This window comes from Ursus maritimus, unplaced genomic scaffold, assembly GCF_017311325.1.
Source record: "Ursus maritimus isolate PB19 unplaced genomic scaffold, ASM1731132v1 scaffold_4, whole genome shotgun sequence".
Classification (NCBI taxonomy): Eukaryota; Metazoa; Chordata; class Mammalia; order Carnivora; family Ursidae; genus Ursus; species Ursus maritimus.
In genome coordinates this window covers 66,424,486-66,442,080 of record NW_024426552.1, presented here as the reverse complement: position 1 = coordinate 66,442,080, position 17,595 = coordinate 66,424,486, and the positions used below count along the sequence as shown (strand labels likewise).

The following is a 17,595-nucleotide window of genomic DNA, read 5'->3' as shown; positions in this document are numbered from 1 at the left end:
ACTGAAGTAATCTACCCCAGAGACACATCATGAGGACCAACAGGGATAAGATATTAGAACTGCCAAATCATTACAGTTCTCTTTCTTCCTCCTTAATGATGCCATGATAATCAGGACCTTTCCTTTGTTCTCTGGAGAGTTCAGATACTCTGTTAGCCAAAGTGATTTATTGGAAACCACCTTGAACTAGGTATCTGGGTGAGAATACAAACGGGTGGTGGGACAAGGTCCTAAACTCAGAGAAGCTCCACTCTCAGTGGAGGGAAAGGACCTCCAATCCCCACCCCACAACAGAAGTAACTAAGCTCCTAAAAGCGGCAGAAATCTGGGAGGAAAACATGCACCTGCCAAGCACTTCTTGCGGCCAGGCAATGCGGCACATGCTAACTCCTTCGGCACTGGCAGCAACCACGGGAGATGTGCCCTGTGACAACCCACAGGAGCACACTGTGAGTCATGGAGTAGGGCCCACCTGCCTCCAAACAGAATCAGGTATGACGAACTGGGGAGCTCTTTCTGAAGGACATAGGGGTTACAAGGTTTAGAAGGGGAAGGATGTGGATTAACTATAAGAAGGAGAGGCTTGGGACATTTCTCGTGGAAGCAGAGGAAAATACGGAGGCCTCTGGGGAGATTCTGGTGCTGAGCAACAGGGAATTGTCTGGGATGGTGTTTCAAGTGCTGCTGCTGTGTTCAAACTATTTACTGGACAAGAGACTTGGTTCCTTTAGAAAAGTGGCCTTGTGCTAAAAGCCAATCAAATAACTTTAGAGATATCTATTTGCAACTGAAAAAGCTAAGTTAAAGTTAACTTCTTTATATATTGTATGACTATCAGCTCAAATGGGAAGGTGATTACAACCTAAACTCCTCTAATTGGAAAATCCCCAGTGCAGGAGAGCCATCAACACTTCTCATACACACGCTGTGTGCTTTCCTCTTCTTTTTCCCACAGACCATAGGAGGGAAGGAATAAGTCATAAAGGTTGGCACAAAGCAGCCACACATCAAGCTGGGCACATATATGTGATAGTGAACAAGAGCAGGACAAGCCAAAATGAAGTGGGTATCCCAGAGTCCATGGCAGTTGGGACTGGCCACAAGCAGATGGACTAAGTAGAGACAGCAAGTCTGACCCAGTTGGGGACCAGAGCTGGGCAGATTACTGAGCAGCAAGCTGACCACAGCCAGGGCATCTGTCAGTGATAGGAGACCAAGGGCCAGGAAGAGGGCTATAGGCATGGGAAGGATGAGATCAAAGCTCAGAATGCCTGAGAGCCACAGCCCTGAGGGCCAGGTGCCTCCTGACCCTGCACTGCACTCCACAGAGTCAATCCGTGGATTAGGACATTTAGGAGATGTGAAGGTTGACTCAAGAGAGAACAGCTGCACAGGGAGAGGGGGACTTCGGTGAGAAACAGAAGTAGATTCCTGGCTGAACTAGAGCCCAACACTGAAGGCTTCAGGAAAGTTACTCTTCTCACTGCCCATCTATCCGGAAGGAGAAAGGGAATTTCCTTCTGGAATTCTAGCTGAATATGGGCAATGTCCAGCTGTTGGGAGCTATACTAAGAAGCAATAAAGGGCGCTTGACATCTGTAGTGACAAACTGTCATGCCAATCTCCCAAGCTCTAGACAGCCAGAACAGAGGGCCAAAGCCCCAAAGCAAGCTGGGGCCAGACACCATCCTGTACACAGGTGGTTTGTTCCTAGAAATAGGAAGGAAAGTCAAGGTTTGGTTAGGTGGTGACAGGAAAGGGTCGCAGTGAAGTTTCTGAAGAAAGGTGCATGAATTATACCCAAAAGATTGTGTTCTTTTAAATTTTACTCCTTAGTGCATTCCTATGTTTACTCCCGTGTTTATTATTCTCATATAGTGACTGATTTTCTCATTTATTTTGTTATTTTACTGAAGAGTCATTTTTCCCTTTCCTCTCTGGAATCCGTATTACAGGACGGCAGTGAGCAGTCCTCAAGCTTGGCTCCATCAGAATCACCTGCAGAGTCCTTAAAAATGCCAACATCCAGCTCTCTTTCCAGCGATTCTGACTTAATTGGCTTGGGGGGGGGGTGGGACGGGAGGAACTGGACACTGCACTTTCTAACAGCGCCCAGGTGATTCTAATGTACCTCCAGGGGTAAGACCCAGTTGGTTTCTGGCCCAGATCCCAAAGCACTGTGTGGTGGCTACAGGAATATGGACAAAGCACCAAGAAGAAATTAGCCATTTAAAACCTATGTTGTAAAGTCAACATATCACTTAAGTTTTCCACACATCAGTCACTTACGTACTTCTGACACCATTTCGCCATATCCATATATCTCCTACAGTTACTTCCTCGAGAGTATTTTAAATCAACTCCATTTTACTTACATTTATTTTTAAAAGAAACTAGTGGACAGAGGGCAAAGGCAAGGTGACATAAAAAGGCACGGGCAAAAGAAGACAAGACAAGGGCTCCTGAGAGGGAAAAGCGCTCAAGGCAGGTGGCAGGGAGAAGCAGAAGACCCAGGATACGGTGCAAAGTTGACATAGGCATGGGGTGAGGAACCCTGGTGATGGGTTGGAGGCTAGCAGAAGAATGCCAGAGAATGGGGTCATAGGCAGCAAATGTTATGAGGCCATGCCCTTAAAGGAGCCCTAGGGAAGGAGAAGGGCTGAGAAAGCAGGGAGGCTGGGTGGGGCAAGCACTGGGACCAGAGATGAAGGCAGGGTGGAGTGGGAGACCCAAGCAGGGCTGATGGAAGTGAGGGACTCTCTGAAAGATGAGTGGGGCTAAGGAGGGCCTGTGTCACATGAGGTGGGGGCAGGGGGGCATCACAGCAAAAGCAGAACACTGGGCAGAACAGACTGTCTGCTGGACAGTGCCAGGCGGTGACCAGCAAGAGACCCTCTGGCAACAGCTGTAAGTCACCTACAGTCATCTCACAGACAACCAGTGGCAGACATTCTTCTCTTCTTACTACTCGTGCTTCTTATCCATATGAGCTCCTTTCTTTCCACGGACAGTCCCCACGATGGGAACCATTTCCTCAGTCACTGTTTGTAAGCACAGAGCACGAGTGACAAACGTCCAGTAAGAAACACTGTAAAAACAGTGGAGGCTATTAACAAAATAACTCATTAAAATGATCATGTCTGAGCAAGCTGGTACTTCCTTTTCATACAAATCCTTACACATCACGAACTACAGCCCTAAAAAACAATCCCTTTTATTTGTTAAGATCCCTGCCCTTAACTGAACAATGATGGGGGAGACAAAAGGTTTGTCTGCAGTCACCAAGCACGCACCGTCATTTCTCAGTAAAGTTTATTTCCGCTCCCTGATGTGTTCTGTTTCCTCCCTTTTCCTAGATGTGTCAAATCACAGATTCATTTATCCCTCAGTCACGGCCAAAAGAATGACTCAGGCAGCACACAGCTTGTCGATTATTTCAATTTCCTGGGCTAAACTCATCATTTCCCACTTCTTCGCATTTCTTATCCTTCCCTCACTTTCCTGAGGCCTGTTACTTTCAGGATGACATGAGGCATGACAATGATGAGGGTGAAATGACATAAAACCCTAAAACAGATGAAGGGAGCTAAATTCTGATACACTCAAGAGAGATCTAAGAGAACTTTGTTCACTGCCCAGAAGGACAGGTTCATCGTTCATCCACCCATCCACTCAGCAAATATTTATTGAGCATCTCCCACGAGTTAACTCAGTCTAGCATGCCACTTGAAAGCATGCCACTGTCTATACAATGCTAGCTAACATTAGCTTCTAGAAGGGTGTTCTATAGCCAAAAATTCTGCTTGAATACAGATGTGGGTGTGCACCCATATATGTGTAATACAAGGATACCCACTAACCAGAACTGGGCAACCCCCGAAAGCCTAGAGATAAGATATCCTACACAGTCAAGAGGTGCTAGTCTAAAGCCCCATAATAAAGAAACTCGTGGAGACGCTGTTTGTGAAAGACCACGAACTTTCATTTGTAGCCATACACAATGACAAAACTTCTCCGGAAGAACACACGATTCTGGCAACCAACTTTTGCTACCCAGGGACACGGGTTAATCCATCAATTTATTAACCTGACATTTCTAAGAAAGCTTGAAACTTTTACATGCACTAACACAATAAATTTCTATAATACAGGTATTAGTATTAACATTCCCATTTTTCTTTTTTTTTTTTTTAAAGATTTTATTTATTTATTTGACAGAGACAGCCAGAGAGAGAGGGAACACAAGCAGGGGAAGTGGGAGAGGAAGAAGAGGCTCCCAGTGGAAGAGCCTGATGTGGGGCTCGATCCCAGAACGTTGGGATCACGCCCTGAGCCAAAGGCAGATGCTTAACGACTGCACCACCCAGGCGCCCCAACATTCCCATTTTTCAAATTAATAAACTGAGATTCCATTTGAGAGTAAACCATTTATTCAGGGGCATTTAGAAGGCAGCCAGAACTTGAATCTAAGTTTGCAATTCATGGATTCAAGCATTTTCTAAAAAGTAAAAATAAATTATTATTACAGCTTATACACTAACATCTCATTTCTTCTTAAAATTAGCATATGTTACTTTGAATTTCGTTTTAATTCACATACGTGTAAAGTGTCTCTAAGCCTCTAATAATTCTTCATTAGACTCATGCCACCTGTTCCTGTCTTTCTGAGGATGTCTGCATGAGAGTGGGAATTAACTGTCCTGGTAATACAAACTAACATCGAAGGGTCACTTTCTTCACGCCAAGCACTGGGGTAAAGTACTTGCCTTGTACTTTCTCACTCAGCCCCTACAGGAACCCTCTGAGTCAGTGCTGCGAGTATCACCACCATCATCACCCTTTTGTACAATGAAGGAAAGGAGGCACAGAGAGTTTAAGTAACTTGCCTGAGTCCACACAGATAAGGGGGATTCACACTTATAATCTCCTTCCCCATCGCCTCATCCAAGATCTCCACCTGTAAGAAGTTCTGGCTCTCTTGACACTCTCATCTCCTCTCTGGTCTGGGCTCCCTCTGGCCTGTTTCTCAGTGCCAGCAAGAGACTGCTTTTCGCATGTGCTGGTTTGGTTTCCTCCATCTTTGATTTCTCCCCGATAAGAGCCCTGGTTCACCTGCTCTCTGCAGCTTCCTGCTTCACCTGGTACTGACCTCCTGGCATCTGTAAGAACGTTCCCCCTGGAGAGGAATCCACCTTGGGGTAGATAGCAGGGCTTCCCCAGGACCACCTTTTCCATCAGGGGTTTGATCTCATTCTTGCCGAAACCTCTTAAAAGAGCCAAAGCTTTTAAAAATAGCACTCCACATTTTTAAAAATCAATTACTCAACCAAGTTAACAGTGGCTTTTCCTTAAAACAGAATATCTGGATTTGCATCACATTATCAGGAGATTTAAGTCACATGAACATGTGACGGTGAAATGTATTACAGTCAGATTAACCAGAGGAGTAAAACTGACTTTCCCTTCTCTTTCTACAAACTACAAATTCTGAACCAGCTGTATCTACAGATAATCCACAAAGGGAGCTGTCCTCAGCACAGGCGCTGTACATGATGCTGAAAGGTGTGTAAAGAGGAAAGGAATAACTACGAAGCACCTATTATGCACCAGACATCACGTGTATCACAGGTATAAATTAAAGAATAATTCCACAGCAACCCTAGCAAATAGGTCTTACCAAGCCCATTTTACAGATGGGGAAACAAGCTCAGAAAAGTCACATAAATCAGCCTAAATCACAGAGCTGGTAAGTGGCAGAGCTGAGATTTGTTAGGGTCCTACATCTGCTTGCCCCCAGCTTCTTGCTGCAGGGACCATTCTCCTTGCTACACTGCTTCTCAGAGTGTTCTATCGAAAGCCCTGCAACACAGGGCTTAACTCTTCTTTGACTACGGTACAGAGCTTGATTAAAAGGGAAAAAAAAAAAAAAAACCCCGCAAGAAATGAGATCCTGATATACAGATGCTCCCCAAATGGCCCTGTGCTGCCAATTCCCAGCTGGGTCACAAATGTCCCAAGAAAAACAGCCTTTCTTTACTTTCCACAGGCTGGCTACTCTCCTGTTTCATTCCCTGTTCTTTCTCTTCTTGCTCCCTGCTCCCCGCGCTCCTTGTCTGTCCATGTGTTTGTTTCTGCCTCTCTCTCTCTCTCTCTTTCTCTCGTGTGCGCGCGCACACACACACACACACACACACTCACTCACTCACTCACTCACTCAGGAATACCTCGATCCAGCAGCCGGAGCAAGCGGAGATACCAGAGATACCACTGGTCCCAGAAGCGGTCCGTCATCCCACCCTGAAGTCATCCTTCACAGCCAGTCCCTCAGCAGAGCCTCATCCCACCAGCTCCGAGTCGAGAAGGCCGGAATTACTTGACGCTGGGCTCGCGCGCAGCCTGCTCTGAGCAAATGCCTGCCTGCGAAGACAGCCACCAGTCCTCCCACACAGAGGCTGACTGTGCCGGAGCCGTTTCACAGCAACAAAGGAACAAGCGCAGAACACCGCAGCCTTGTGCAGACCTAGCCTGCAGGGGCCCAAGGGGAGGTCAGAGATACAGGGGGAGGGAAGCCAGGGAGGGCTGTCACAAAGAGGCAAGGTGAGAGGAGGACTTGGGAATGAAAATCCACAGTCTAGGCCATGTCTTGAATTTCATTCCAGAATCTCCCACCATCCTGGCTTCCCCTGCCTCCCATACCAGAGGCCAGTTGCTCCCCTAATGGGACTATGGTAGGAAGTCAGGAGCTCAGCCATCCAAGACTCTAAGTCCAGCCCAGAAAACCCAGAGCTTCACTCCCTCACTCCACAGGGACCACAGACACTCTTGCCCAAGAATGCTAGGCCCACAGGAGCAGAAAAAGGCCACAAACCCTTTCTCCCTATCTCCATTCGGGGATCCTGTTATAGTGGAGACAGCAGAGGCTCTGGGGTCACACAGTCATGGGTTCAAATTCTGCTACCATTTAACAGTTGCCTGGCCTCAACCAAGTTTCTCCAACTCCCTTAGCCCCTGCTTCCTCCTTGCAAACAGGAGAGAAGAGCACTTGCCCCACAGAAGTATTGTGAGGTTCTCAGGAAAGGAAGAATGCGCCATTTCTAGTAGAGCATTCAGGGGAGAGCAGTGTCAAGTGTTTGTCCCCCTTCCCCGCCAACCCCTCTCCTTCTCGCCAGCTTCTCTGTTCCCACATGTCTATACATCCCATGGCTTCCCACCTCCCTGCCCTTGCTCCTACTCTTCCTGCCAGCAGCATGGCTTCCTCTGATTTTCCCAATGTCTATTCAAATGCCACAAAATGAGCTGCCGTCCCTGGTCTTCCCCTTTATATTCCATTTCACTTGCTCCTTGTATAAGACTCTGCTCCCTTATTTGATCACAAAATCCATGCAGATAGGAAGTGCTCTGAAATCGCCGTTGTATCCCCCAATGTACTTCGTATAGTGCCTTGAACTTTGCAAGTGCTCGAGTATTTACTACCTAAACAAATGAACAGGCAAGTGAGTCTGGGAATGCCACACAATTTCATTCTTTTTGTTTGTTTTTTATTTAAATTCAATTAGCCAACATACAGTACATCATTAATTTCAGATGTAGAGGTCAGTGATTCATCAGTTGCGTAGAACACCCAGTGCTCATCACATCGCATGCCCTCCTTACACACGATTTCATTCTAATGGCAAGAGGCATGCACTGTGGTGCCTCATTCCCTGGGCACTGATTAAGGCCTGCAGGAAGAAGATAGGGCTCTCTGTGCTTGCCCTGCTTGGAGCCCATTTCACAGTGGACTGGCCACCCACACGGTGAGGCTGTGCGCCTGGTGACTGGGAGTCCTGCTCACAGAAGTAAAACCCAAGGGGACTCTAGGTGTCTGGGACAACTTTGTTCTCCAAGCCTAAAAACTACCCAGCAGCCATGTCCACACCCATCACAGCTTTTGTTTCAGCCCAGTCCATACCAGCAATGCCTTCTCACTGTCCTGATAGAAATGTTAGCTTCCCTGACCTCCTGGTCTCCACTGGGCAGCTGGTGGGAGCAGTCCTCCTCCCTCTGCCCTTCCCGGGAGTTAGACCTCCCAGATGAGACAGGCCACAGATTCGGACAGAACTCAGACTGAGGAGGAGGCTGGGGGTGGGGGGGACGGCTGGGGGTTGGTTAAGAGCTAGCAGGGAGGGAGAGGAGAAAATGAGCACAGCCACAATCTCCCCCCACCCCCTGCCCCTGCATCAGCACCACCACTGCCTCAGGGTTCCTTCTGAAAGGGAAGCAGTGGGACTGAGCAGACACACTGCCTGAAAGCCACCTCTCAGAATCCGTTAGGATTATTTTGTTATTACCTTAAATGGACAAGACTCCAGCCTGTAGTTAACACAAGAATGCAAGCCCCTCCTCTCTCCAGACAGAAGTGCACAGACCCGGGAGCCTCCCCCTTCCTTCACGAACAACAAAATCCATCATCCAGGTGTAGCCAGTACTTTGTAGCTCACAAAGTATGTTCACATCCATCATCTCCTCTGGGTCTCTGAGCAGCTCTGCAAGGTCTGTAGGACAGGGATCATTTCCCCAGCCTACAGCAGAGAAAACCCACATTCCAAGAGGTTAAACAACTTGCTTACAGTGAAGTGCCTAGTTGGTAGCTGGGCTGAGAAAGAGATATGTTCCATCCGTGTCCTCCCAAAGAGAGTTTCTGGGGCTCTGGGAAGTTCCCTGAGAAACTGCGACATGTTTCCCAGAACGATGGAAGCCCTCACAGAAGGGCAGGACCTGGGGAACAGGGCTGCTTCCCAACAGGAGGCCCCTCCAGGGCATTCTGCCGTGCCACGGGCAAGCAGGCCTCACTAGTGGCCTTTCACCCGTTTCTTTAGCTCCTGGCTGTGGCTGCCAAGGGAGAGCATCTCCACATAAGAATGCCAAGGAGGCTTTCGATAACACAGCTTGGGGGAAATCTGAAATGGGGGGCCGAGGAAGGCACACATGGCTCTCCCACCATGCAGGAGACCCAGACAGAGATGGGCTGAGGGAAGACAGTTCCAGTGACTGTATGGACACTGTGTAGACCAGAGTTCTCTATTCCATGTCCCACTCTTGGGGTTGGAGAAAGTAGCTGGCCCTGTTCCCCTCCCTCTGCAAACCAAGGGCAATTCCACACAGCTTTGTTTTCAAAACGATAAAGGAAATAAATGTGTTAAAGAACAGGATGGGTGTAAACACCTCCCCCGCAAAACCGCGAACCTAGGAACATAAGTATTACCTGTTGGGTCACGCCCAGGATGAACCTATTCAGCTGGGAATTTTACTAAAACCAGCTCCAGTCTATCAAGCTGGGCTCCTTAGAGCTCCACAGCCCACCACTGCTCATTTCTCCAACCCCCACAGAGTCCAAGCTGCAGTGTAAATGCAACCCTTCCAGTGGTTGAATAAAACGTTCCAAGAAACTCTGAGAGTCGCCATTTAGCTGCAGTGCAATTAGAAAGGACGGGGTATTGGCCAGGACAGAGCTTTATTAAGTTTTGTTGTTGTTATTTTGTCTTAAACAATGCTTTCTCAGTGGCTGCTTCTTTCTTCCTGGTCAAAGCAAGCATGACCATTCCCATTGGTGCAGTCCCTCCAGCCTACCTAGCTGCCTACAGGGACATATTCCCCAAAGACAAGCAGCATCTCCAGCCCAGCAACAGCCTGTCCATTCCAGAGGCCTGATGCCCATTTGCAGGATCACTGGTTACTCGATGTCATATCATAGATATGTTGCCTTCTCTTCAGTGTTCCTTCTCCTTAACTTGGCACTGTTCTTTTTCCCTCTCTCCACCCGCCCCAACATGAAAACACTGTGTTCCGATCAGATACAGCAGGCACAGTATATGGAGCAGAAGGCAAACAGCACGGAGGGAGGAGAGAACCATTCATGTCCCAAATCATTCCCACTCATCTCCTGGGACAGTGACCACCATTCCCACAGCAGCACTGGCCAGCTCCTCTGACACACGGGGCATCGGACAATGGAAGGCCACACAGGAGGCAGCACGGCTGCACACTAGCGTGGGGACAATCGGCCAACATGGCGCTCCTCCCCCCACCCCGCCCCAGGAAGTGAGCTCCACCAGGCTGCCATTTTGCCCTGCAAGCTGTGCTTCAGCTGCAACATGAATCAAACACTCCAGCAGACACCATCCTCAGCCACCTCCCACACCACTTCTGTCCCCTTGGCGATGAGTGCCCTAGTGGTGAAGGGAAGCCTGCAGCAGCACATTCTCCAGGACACCATCCATGGGATGGGAAGGACCCCTACCAATCTCTCCTAGGACAGCCTGGTGTCCCCAGGTGAACAGGCTCCCTGGGTCCACACCTGAGGACAGCACCTACGACGAGTATCACCTATCACGCTGAAATTCAAGTCCACCTCTCCCAAGAGGCCTTTCCCAGCTAACCTCATTCATTCTCTACCTCAGAGGCTCTCAAAGTTTAATGGGCAGCAGAATCACCTTAGAGGGTTTGTTATCCATGCAGATAACTAGGCCTCACTCCCAGAGGCCTGCATATTTAACGAGCTCCCCAGACGATTCTGTCCCCAGCTCGCCTCTCTTACACACGGCACTGACTTCATTTAACTCCTCTGCTTGAATTCTAGTGTGTACCCATCTCCCCACACGCCCTGAGAGTCCAGTAGGGAGGGAGATTCTGAGTCCCAAAGCAGACTGGAGTCCCCTGGAAGGTAAGGGGAGGCCCCACCTCCGAAGGCCCACTAGAGGGCCCTAAATGGAGGGCGTGAGAAGCTGCCAGCCGGGAGGCAGAGAAATCAGCCTCATCTCTCCACAGGTTCCAGAAAGCGTTCATTCTGCCGTGGCTCCACTGCACATCTCTACAATAACTTTAAATGTCACCTCAAATATCAGGCCGGGCAGCAGGAGGGAAAGGCAGAAGATAATTAGCCTGCTTTGCCCTGGCTTTTGTGTCGCTTTCATCCTTGCTCACCTCCAACCTCAGCGGAGATCTTTAACTCTCCCTTGGCTGGGGAGCCCCAGCTCATGAAGACTGCACACAACCTTTCATCGCACGGGGCCCTAAAGCAAACTGTTTACTGGAGGAAATACAATACCTCCCTTACCTCTGCTCTGAGCATTTACAGTTCCCCCCCGACCCGTGCCCGTCAAGAGAATCCCATGTTGCCCTGAATACCCAACCACAGCATGCCACCCCAAAACCCCTGCCCCAGGCCCCAAGAGCCAGACCCATCCCCTCTTTCTCTGCCTCTTCAAAGCTTACCCATCCTGGGTCTGTGAAAAGTATCATGATAATCTCATCCCCTCTAAGGTTTTCACGATGAGATCATTACATTTAGCCCTTGTGGAGTATTTACATTTTGGCAAAAGATATTGCTTCAAAGGAAGGAAAAAAAAAAAAACAAGCTCATAAATACAGAGAACAGACTGGTGTTTACTAGAGGGAAAGGGGGAGGGCAAATGGGTGAAAGTGGTAAAAAGGTACAAATTTCCAGTTATCAAATAAGTAAGTCAGGGTGCCTGGGTAGCTCAGTCGGTTAAGCATCTGCCTTCAGCTCAGGTCATGATCCCAGGGTCCTGGGATCGAGTCCCACATTGGGCTCTCAGCTCAGCGGGGAGCCTGCTTCTCCCTCTGCCTGCCACTCCCCTGCTTGTGCTCTCTCTCTCTCTGCCAAATAAATAAATAAAATCTTTTTAAAATAAATAAATACATAAATAAATAAGTCATGGAGATGTCATGTACAGCAAGCACAGTGACTATAGTTAATATTACCATATTGCATATTTGGAATCTTAAAAGTTCTCATAACAAGAAAAAAAAACTGTATGTATGGTGGCGGACGTTAACGAGACTTACTGTGGAGTTCATTTTGCAATGTATACAAATATCAAATCATTATGTTGTATACTTAAGACTAATATGTTAATTATACCTCAATTTAAAAAAAGGAAATGGAAAAAAATATGGTGTATTTCTACCATCACCAAAGATGTTAAATTAACATCTTATTTTGTTAGTAAATTAACATTTTATTTTGAGGATTTTTGTGTATGTACATGTTCTGATATTAAAGAGCTTAATTTGCGCAAATTATGATTTAGAATGACAAGTGAATGAATTCAATTGTTTAAAAAAAAAGGCAGGGCACAGAAGTCCGGACCTTAGATAAGCAGTGTGGTAACGGTGGATAATGGGGGCAAGGAGGAGGACCCATGACACTCTTCCCTGAGTCTCACAGGCATTTGCCTGGAAGGCCATCCTGAGGAAGGCAATTCACAGGAGCTGGTTCCTCCACTGTTCTCCCTAACTCATTCCCCTGACCTCCCATTGCCTACCCAGAACATGACTAACTGATAGGTACCTTCTCTAAAGCACCTGAATTATAAAGTAGTTCTTGAAGAAGAAAAAAAAAAGCCACTATATAGTTGGAAAGAACACCTCAGAACCTGACCCAGGAGACCTAGGTAATCAACCCAGAGAGTTCTTTATTATCTCCTATGTTTTGCTCACAGCCAGTGAGGTACTGCCTCCATCTTACCTCCACTACGAACAGTTTCTTCACCCATCAAAAGAGGTGGTATGACTCAAAAGGCCAAAGGGCACCTCAACCTTGGGGTCTGCTTACCCTGGTGAGGCTTCTCTGAACTGTTCCTCTCATCTCTTAATTCCCACAGCTCGCCAATACAGAATCAGGAAAACCTACATTGTCAGTCATTACAGCTGAAACCTCACACCTCACCCAGCCCACAGGGAGCCCTACTGTGGAGAATTCTCCCCTTTCTCCTCTCTTCATCCCATGCCTTCTCCATCTCCTCCAAGAACTTTTCCAAATAGCTCCCCTCCCCACATCCCCCCAATAAAATGAGGCAACAGAGTATAATGACTTGGGTTGATAATAATGAATGTGAAGTTAAACAGGATCAAAAAGAGCCCATTGTCCCATCTAAGAAATACTAAATTTTGGTTAGCATATATCTAGAACTAAACATTTTTTTCTATATTCTCATGGGTTTTTTTTTTCTTTTGGGGAAAACGTATAATCTGTGAGTGTTCCATAGGGCAACCCACTCTCACATCAGAATATTTGACTCACCTGAATGCCCTCACCCCCGCTCCCCTGCCCCAGGGATGGGGAACCGGAGTAGCTGCATACTAACCAATCTGAATTCTCTCTTCCTTGGCTCTCGTTTTCAAAAAGAAAAGAATCAGTCACCATGATCGCTTTACTTTTCAGCAAATGAATTCTGTTTATGGTTCTTAAAAATAACTAATTCTCATAAATCTACAAATAATCTCTTTCTAATCTGTTTATACTGCTAATGTGAAGCCTTCTAGGTGTTGGGCAAGGGCCTGAGCTTTGGAATCAGATCAACTGGATTTAAATCCCAAATTTCAAATCCCTCTTTCTAGCTGAGTAATTCGAGACAAATCACTTAACTTCTGTACATCTAACTTTCTTCATCTTTTGGGTAAAGATAAGATTGATCTTATAAAATCTGAATGACTTTCAGGAGGAAACAAACGAAATAACATATATAAAATATAAAGCACTGTACCTAATACATATTAGGTGCTTAATAAAGTTAGTGCATTCTCCTACAATAGAAAACAAACTCATATCAGGTTGGAATTCTCAATGCATACAGCCTAAGACAGAGAAACCAGTTTAAAAAACAAAAAAACAAAACAAGACAAAAAAAAAAAAAAAAACAGGGGCGCCTGGGTAGCGCAGTCATTGAGCGTCTGCCTTCAGCTCAGGGCGTGATCCCGGCGATCTGGGATCAAGCCCCACATCAGGCTCCTCCGCTGGGAGCCTGCTTCTTCCTCTCCCACTCCCCCTGCTTGTGTTCCCTCTCTCGCTGGCCGTCTCTCTGTCAAATAAATAAATAAAATCTTAAAAAAAAAAAAAAAAAAAAAAAAAAAAAAAACAGAAAAACGTAGTGTCAGTTTTGCCACTGAGAACAATACTAAGCCAAGTGGCCCTTCCGAAGTCCTGAACCAGGGACAAGTCACAACACCAAAACCCCCAGCTTCCCTACCTGCCCTTCAGGCAGGAGCAGATTCCTAGATCTAACTTGCCCGACTGCCCCAATTCATCAGGCTTCTTCCCTCTGCTCTAAGGTTGGAAAGTTCTAAGAAAGATTCAATTGTGACAAATGCTTTGACTCTGCCCATACAAACCCGTGTGGATGACCCTCAGCGCAGAGGTAGGAAACTCTGGAGTTCCCTGCTGGAGTTTCCATGTCCTCCGATGATATCGCTTCCCTAAAAACCCATCAGTCAGGCCTTGTAGCGTGTACACAGGAAAGCCTACTTAAAGATAGCCATGAAGAAGAACAAACCTTATGACTTCAAGAAGAGAAGTTTTTATAGTCTTAGGGTGGGAAGTTCTCCTAAGCATTAAGACACAAAGCTCAATATACTGACTTGGATAGGCATATTTTTTTTTAATCTCTGTAAGTAGGTACAAATCCCTTAAGGAGAATAAGGGCTGGGACGACACCAGTGGAAGGAACACTTTTCACTGTGTGTCTTTTAACACCAGTTGAATTTTGATCTTTGGACTGTATCGCCTAACTTTTTTAAAGACCTCTTAAGATTATGGGGTCAAGAATAAATAAAACCGTTCTTGGAGTCTAGCTGCCACACGGTGAGAAGCCCAAGCCACATGGAAAGGCCACACAAAGGAGAACCAAAGATCAGGATGAGAACCCCAGCGTGTCCCAGCCCTACTCACACCAACTGTCTACCACACGAGTGAGGCCACATTGGAACTTCCAGCCATCCCAGCACCTGGGCAGACACCACATGAAACAGAAGAACTGCCTGGTCAACCCTCACAATCAGGAGAAACAACAAATTGTTGTTCTATGCCACTAAGTGCGGGGGTGGCCTGTCACAGTATAACAGATAAATGAAACATGGAGTCATTGGTGAATGGAGAACAGTTAAAGCCACAAGACTGGATGAGATCACCAATGGAGTATTGAAAAGGATTGTGCCTTATTTCACCTAGAAGACAAAAGCATGGCTAGTCTCAGGACTATATCTTTTTACCTACCTATCTACCCATCTTAAAATTGGAATTCTGAAGACAGCATTGTCACAGGGGGTATCTAATTAACATGCTTGCTCGCGTTTTAAAAAGAAGTCAGATTTTCTCTGACAGGAAGTAAATATGTCTGATTTGGTTGCTTGCTTTGACAAGAAGAGCTGCCTTTTCCAATCACTAAATTTGCAGCTCCAAAAGCTTGAAAAAAATATATTTAAAGCTATATAAAGTATACAACATGCTAGAAATATATGATTTGCAACCATTTAAACATGTGGTTTAAAAAAGTGTTTAATGTCATCTTAAATGTGCGTGGGGTGGTATGTAGTTTTCAATATTCTTTTAGGACAGACATAAGCAAAAAAGCCTAAAAAGCCCACTGAATTATGTGTGGTCTTCCCCCCACAATGGAATACTATGCAGCTGTTAAAAAGAAGAATGATGAGGCTTTCTATAAATTGATATGAAAAGATCTTCCAGACATATTTTGGGGTTCAAAATGCAAAGCATAGAACAATACAGTTAGCATTCACTTGCTTTTGACAAGAAAGGGGTAAAATAAATATGGATTCAAATTTGCTTATATTTGCAAAAAGAAACACTGGAAGGTTTAGCAACAAACTAATGTGGACAGTTACCCATGGTGGGAAGGGGCTGGGTAGACAAGTTTAACGGCGATATAAAGACCTTTTCATATTGTATTAATTTTCAAATAGTGTGAATTTTGGGATTTTTTTTAGTCTTCCTGGGAAAAAAAGGAATAGATAAAATTGCAAAAACAGGAATAACGTTAACAGATAATCTAGGAGACAAATATTAGCTACAGTGCAACAATATACCATACAAAGGATTAGTATCTCCAACGTACAAAGAGCTCCTAAAAAACATTAAGGAAAAGTTAAACAACTCATTATAAAAATGGGTCAAGAATATAAACAGGCAATTCACAGAGGAGGAAAAACAAATGACTGATAAAGAGTAAAAAGACTCTAACCTTTACTAATGATTGGGGAAATGCAGATTAAAGCAATAAGAGCATTTGGGGCGCCTGGGTGGCACAGTCGTTAAGCGTCTGCCTTCGGCTCAGGGCGTGATCCCAGCGTTCTGGGATCGAGCCCCACATCAGGCTCCTCCACTAGGAGCCTGCTTCTTCCTCTCCCACTCCACCTGATTGTGTTCCCCCTCTCTCTGGCTGTCTCTGTCAAATAAATAAATAAATAAATAAATATCTTTAAAAAAAAAAAAAAGCAATAAGAGCATGCCACATTGATCTATCCCACTGGACCTAGATATATAAAACCCGCTAAGAGGACAAATTGATACAATATTTCAGAACTCAGTTTGACAGTACCTATCAACGTTTCTAAAGTGTAGAGCCTCCACCCAGCAGCCCTATTTCTAAGACTCTCGCCTATTGCACTTACACAATGCACTGCATTCTGTAACAGCCAAAAAAGGGAGGCAGGTCCCCTGGGGGGCTCGGTCAGTTAAGTGTCTGATTTCAGCTCAGGTCATGATCTTGGGGTCCTGAGACTAAGCCCCTTGTCAGGCTTCCCGCTCGCCCCCCCCCCCCGTTTGTGCTCTCGCTCTGTCTCTCTCAAATGAATAAATAAAAATCTTTTCAAAAAACTTAAAAAAGATAATCTAAATGTCCAACAATTGGGACTAGTAAGACAAATTATAATACAGTTACAATACAATCTAGGTTATACTTGAAACCATTAAAAAGGACAAGCAGTTTTATTTGTAGTGACATGAAAGAATGTCCATGATACATCATTGGGTAGGAGAATACAATTTATAAAATAATTTGAAATAATTCATATTATCCTATTCTTGTGTGAACATAGATTATGGCTCTATAAAAACACATAGACACACTATGAGTATGTGTTTCAACATGCATAGGAGTTCTGGCAGGCTATAACAAAATTGTTAACAGTGGTTATCCAGGGAACGGGAGAAGGTGGTTAGAGAACTGTATTTTATAAAATTTTATGTTGCTATAATTTTTTACCTTGACCATTTGTAGCTTTGGTAATCCAAGGTATTTGATTATTCAGGCTTACTGAAGTAGCAGCTCAGGCCTTTTCTGAAAAACGGGTGCTCCTCAGGGCCAGGACAGCAAGCTCCTTCTTCACGTCCCACTCCCGGGATCCGGAACGTGGATGGTCTCCAGAGAACCCACAGGTCATAACAACCAGCTCCCTGGACTCGTGCACCTGTCCACTGGCCAGCACATGCAGTTTGTCCCCCACTTCACTCCACACCCTGGGCTCACCCCCAGATTGCAGATGGCCGCTCTGTGAGCCTACCCAGCATTCAGTAAAACCCCAACTCTCCTCAGCCTCTTCCCTTCATGGCCACTTAGACACCTTGTGGGACTTCAGTCAGAGACGGCAACTACATGTCAAGTACCCATTCCAACCAAGGGGCAGTGATTGTCCAGAGCTTCGTGGTAAATAAAGTTACTATTTTCCCCTTTGTATTAATAAGTATCTTTGAGACAAAGAAGAAAAGAAAAGTTCCGGGGCCACGCACAGGACGGATGT

At 45.9% G+C, this 17,595-nt stretch overlaps 1 protein-coding gene across 4 annotated transcripts in view; it reads right to left on the bottom strand.

The window, feature by feature from the left end:
• The window catches only part of LOC103678822 (kalirin RhoGEF kinase), a 453,600-nt gene that overhangs the window by 382,944 nt on the left and 53,061 nt on the right, over window positions 1–17,595 (bottom strand). For 2 of the 4 annotated variants that reach the window (XM_040621338.1, XM_040621340.1), the window contains exon 1: window positions 6,225–6,291. The exons of the other annotated variants lie outside the window; for them this stretch is intronic. In XM_040621338.1, the coding sequence (XP_040477272.1) occupies window positions 6,225–6,291 (67 nt within the window). Of the gene's footprint in view, window positions 1–6,224; window positions 6,292–17,595 lie in introns of those variants that run through there. 4 annotated transcript variants of the gene reach the window in all.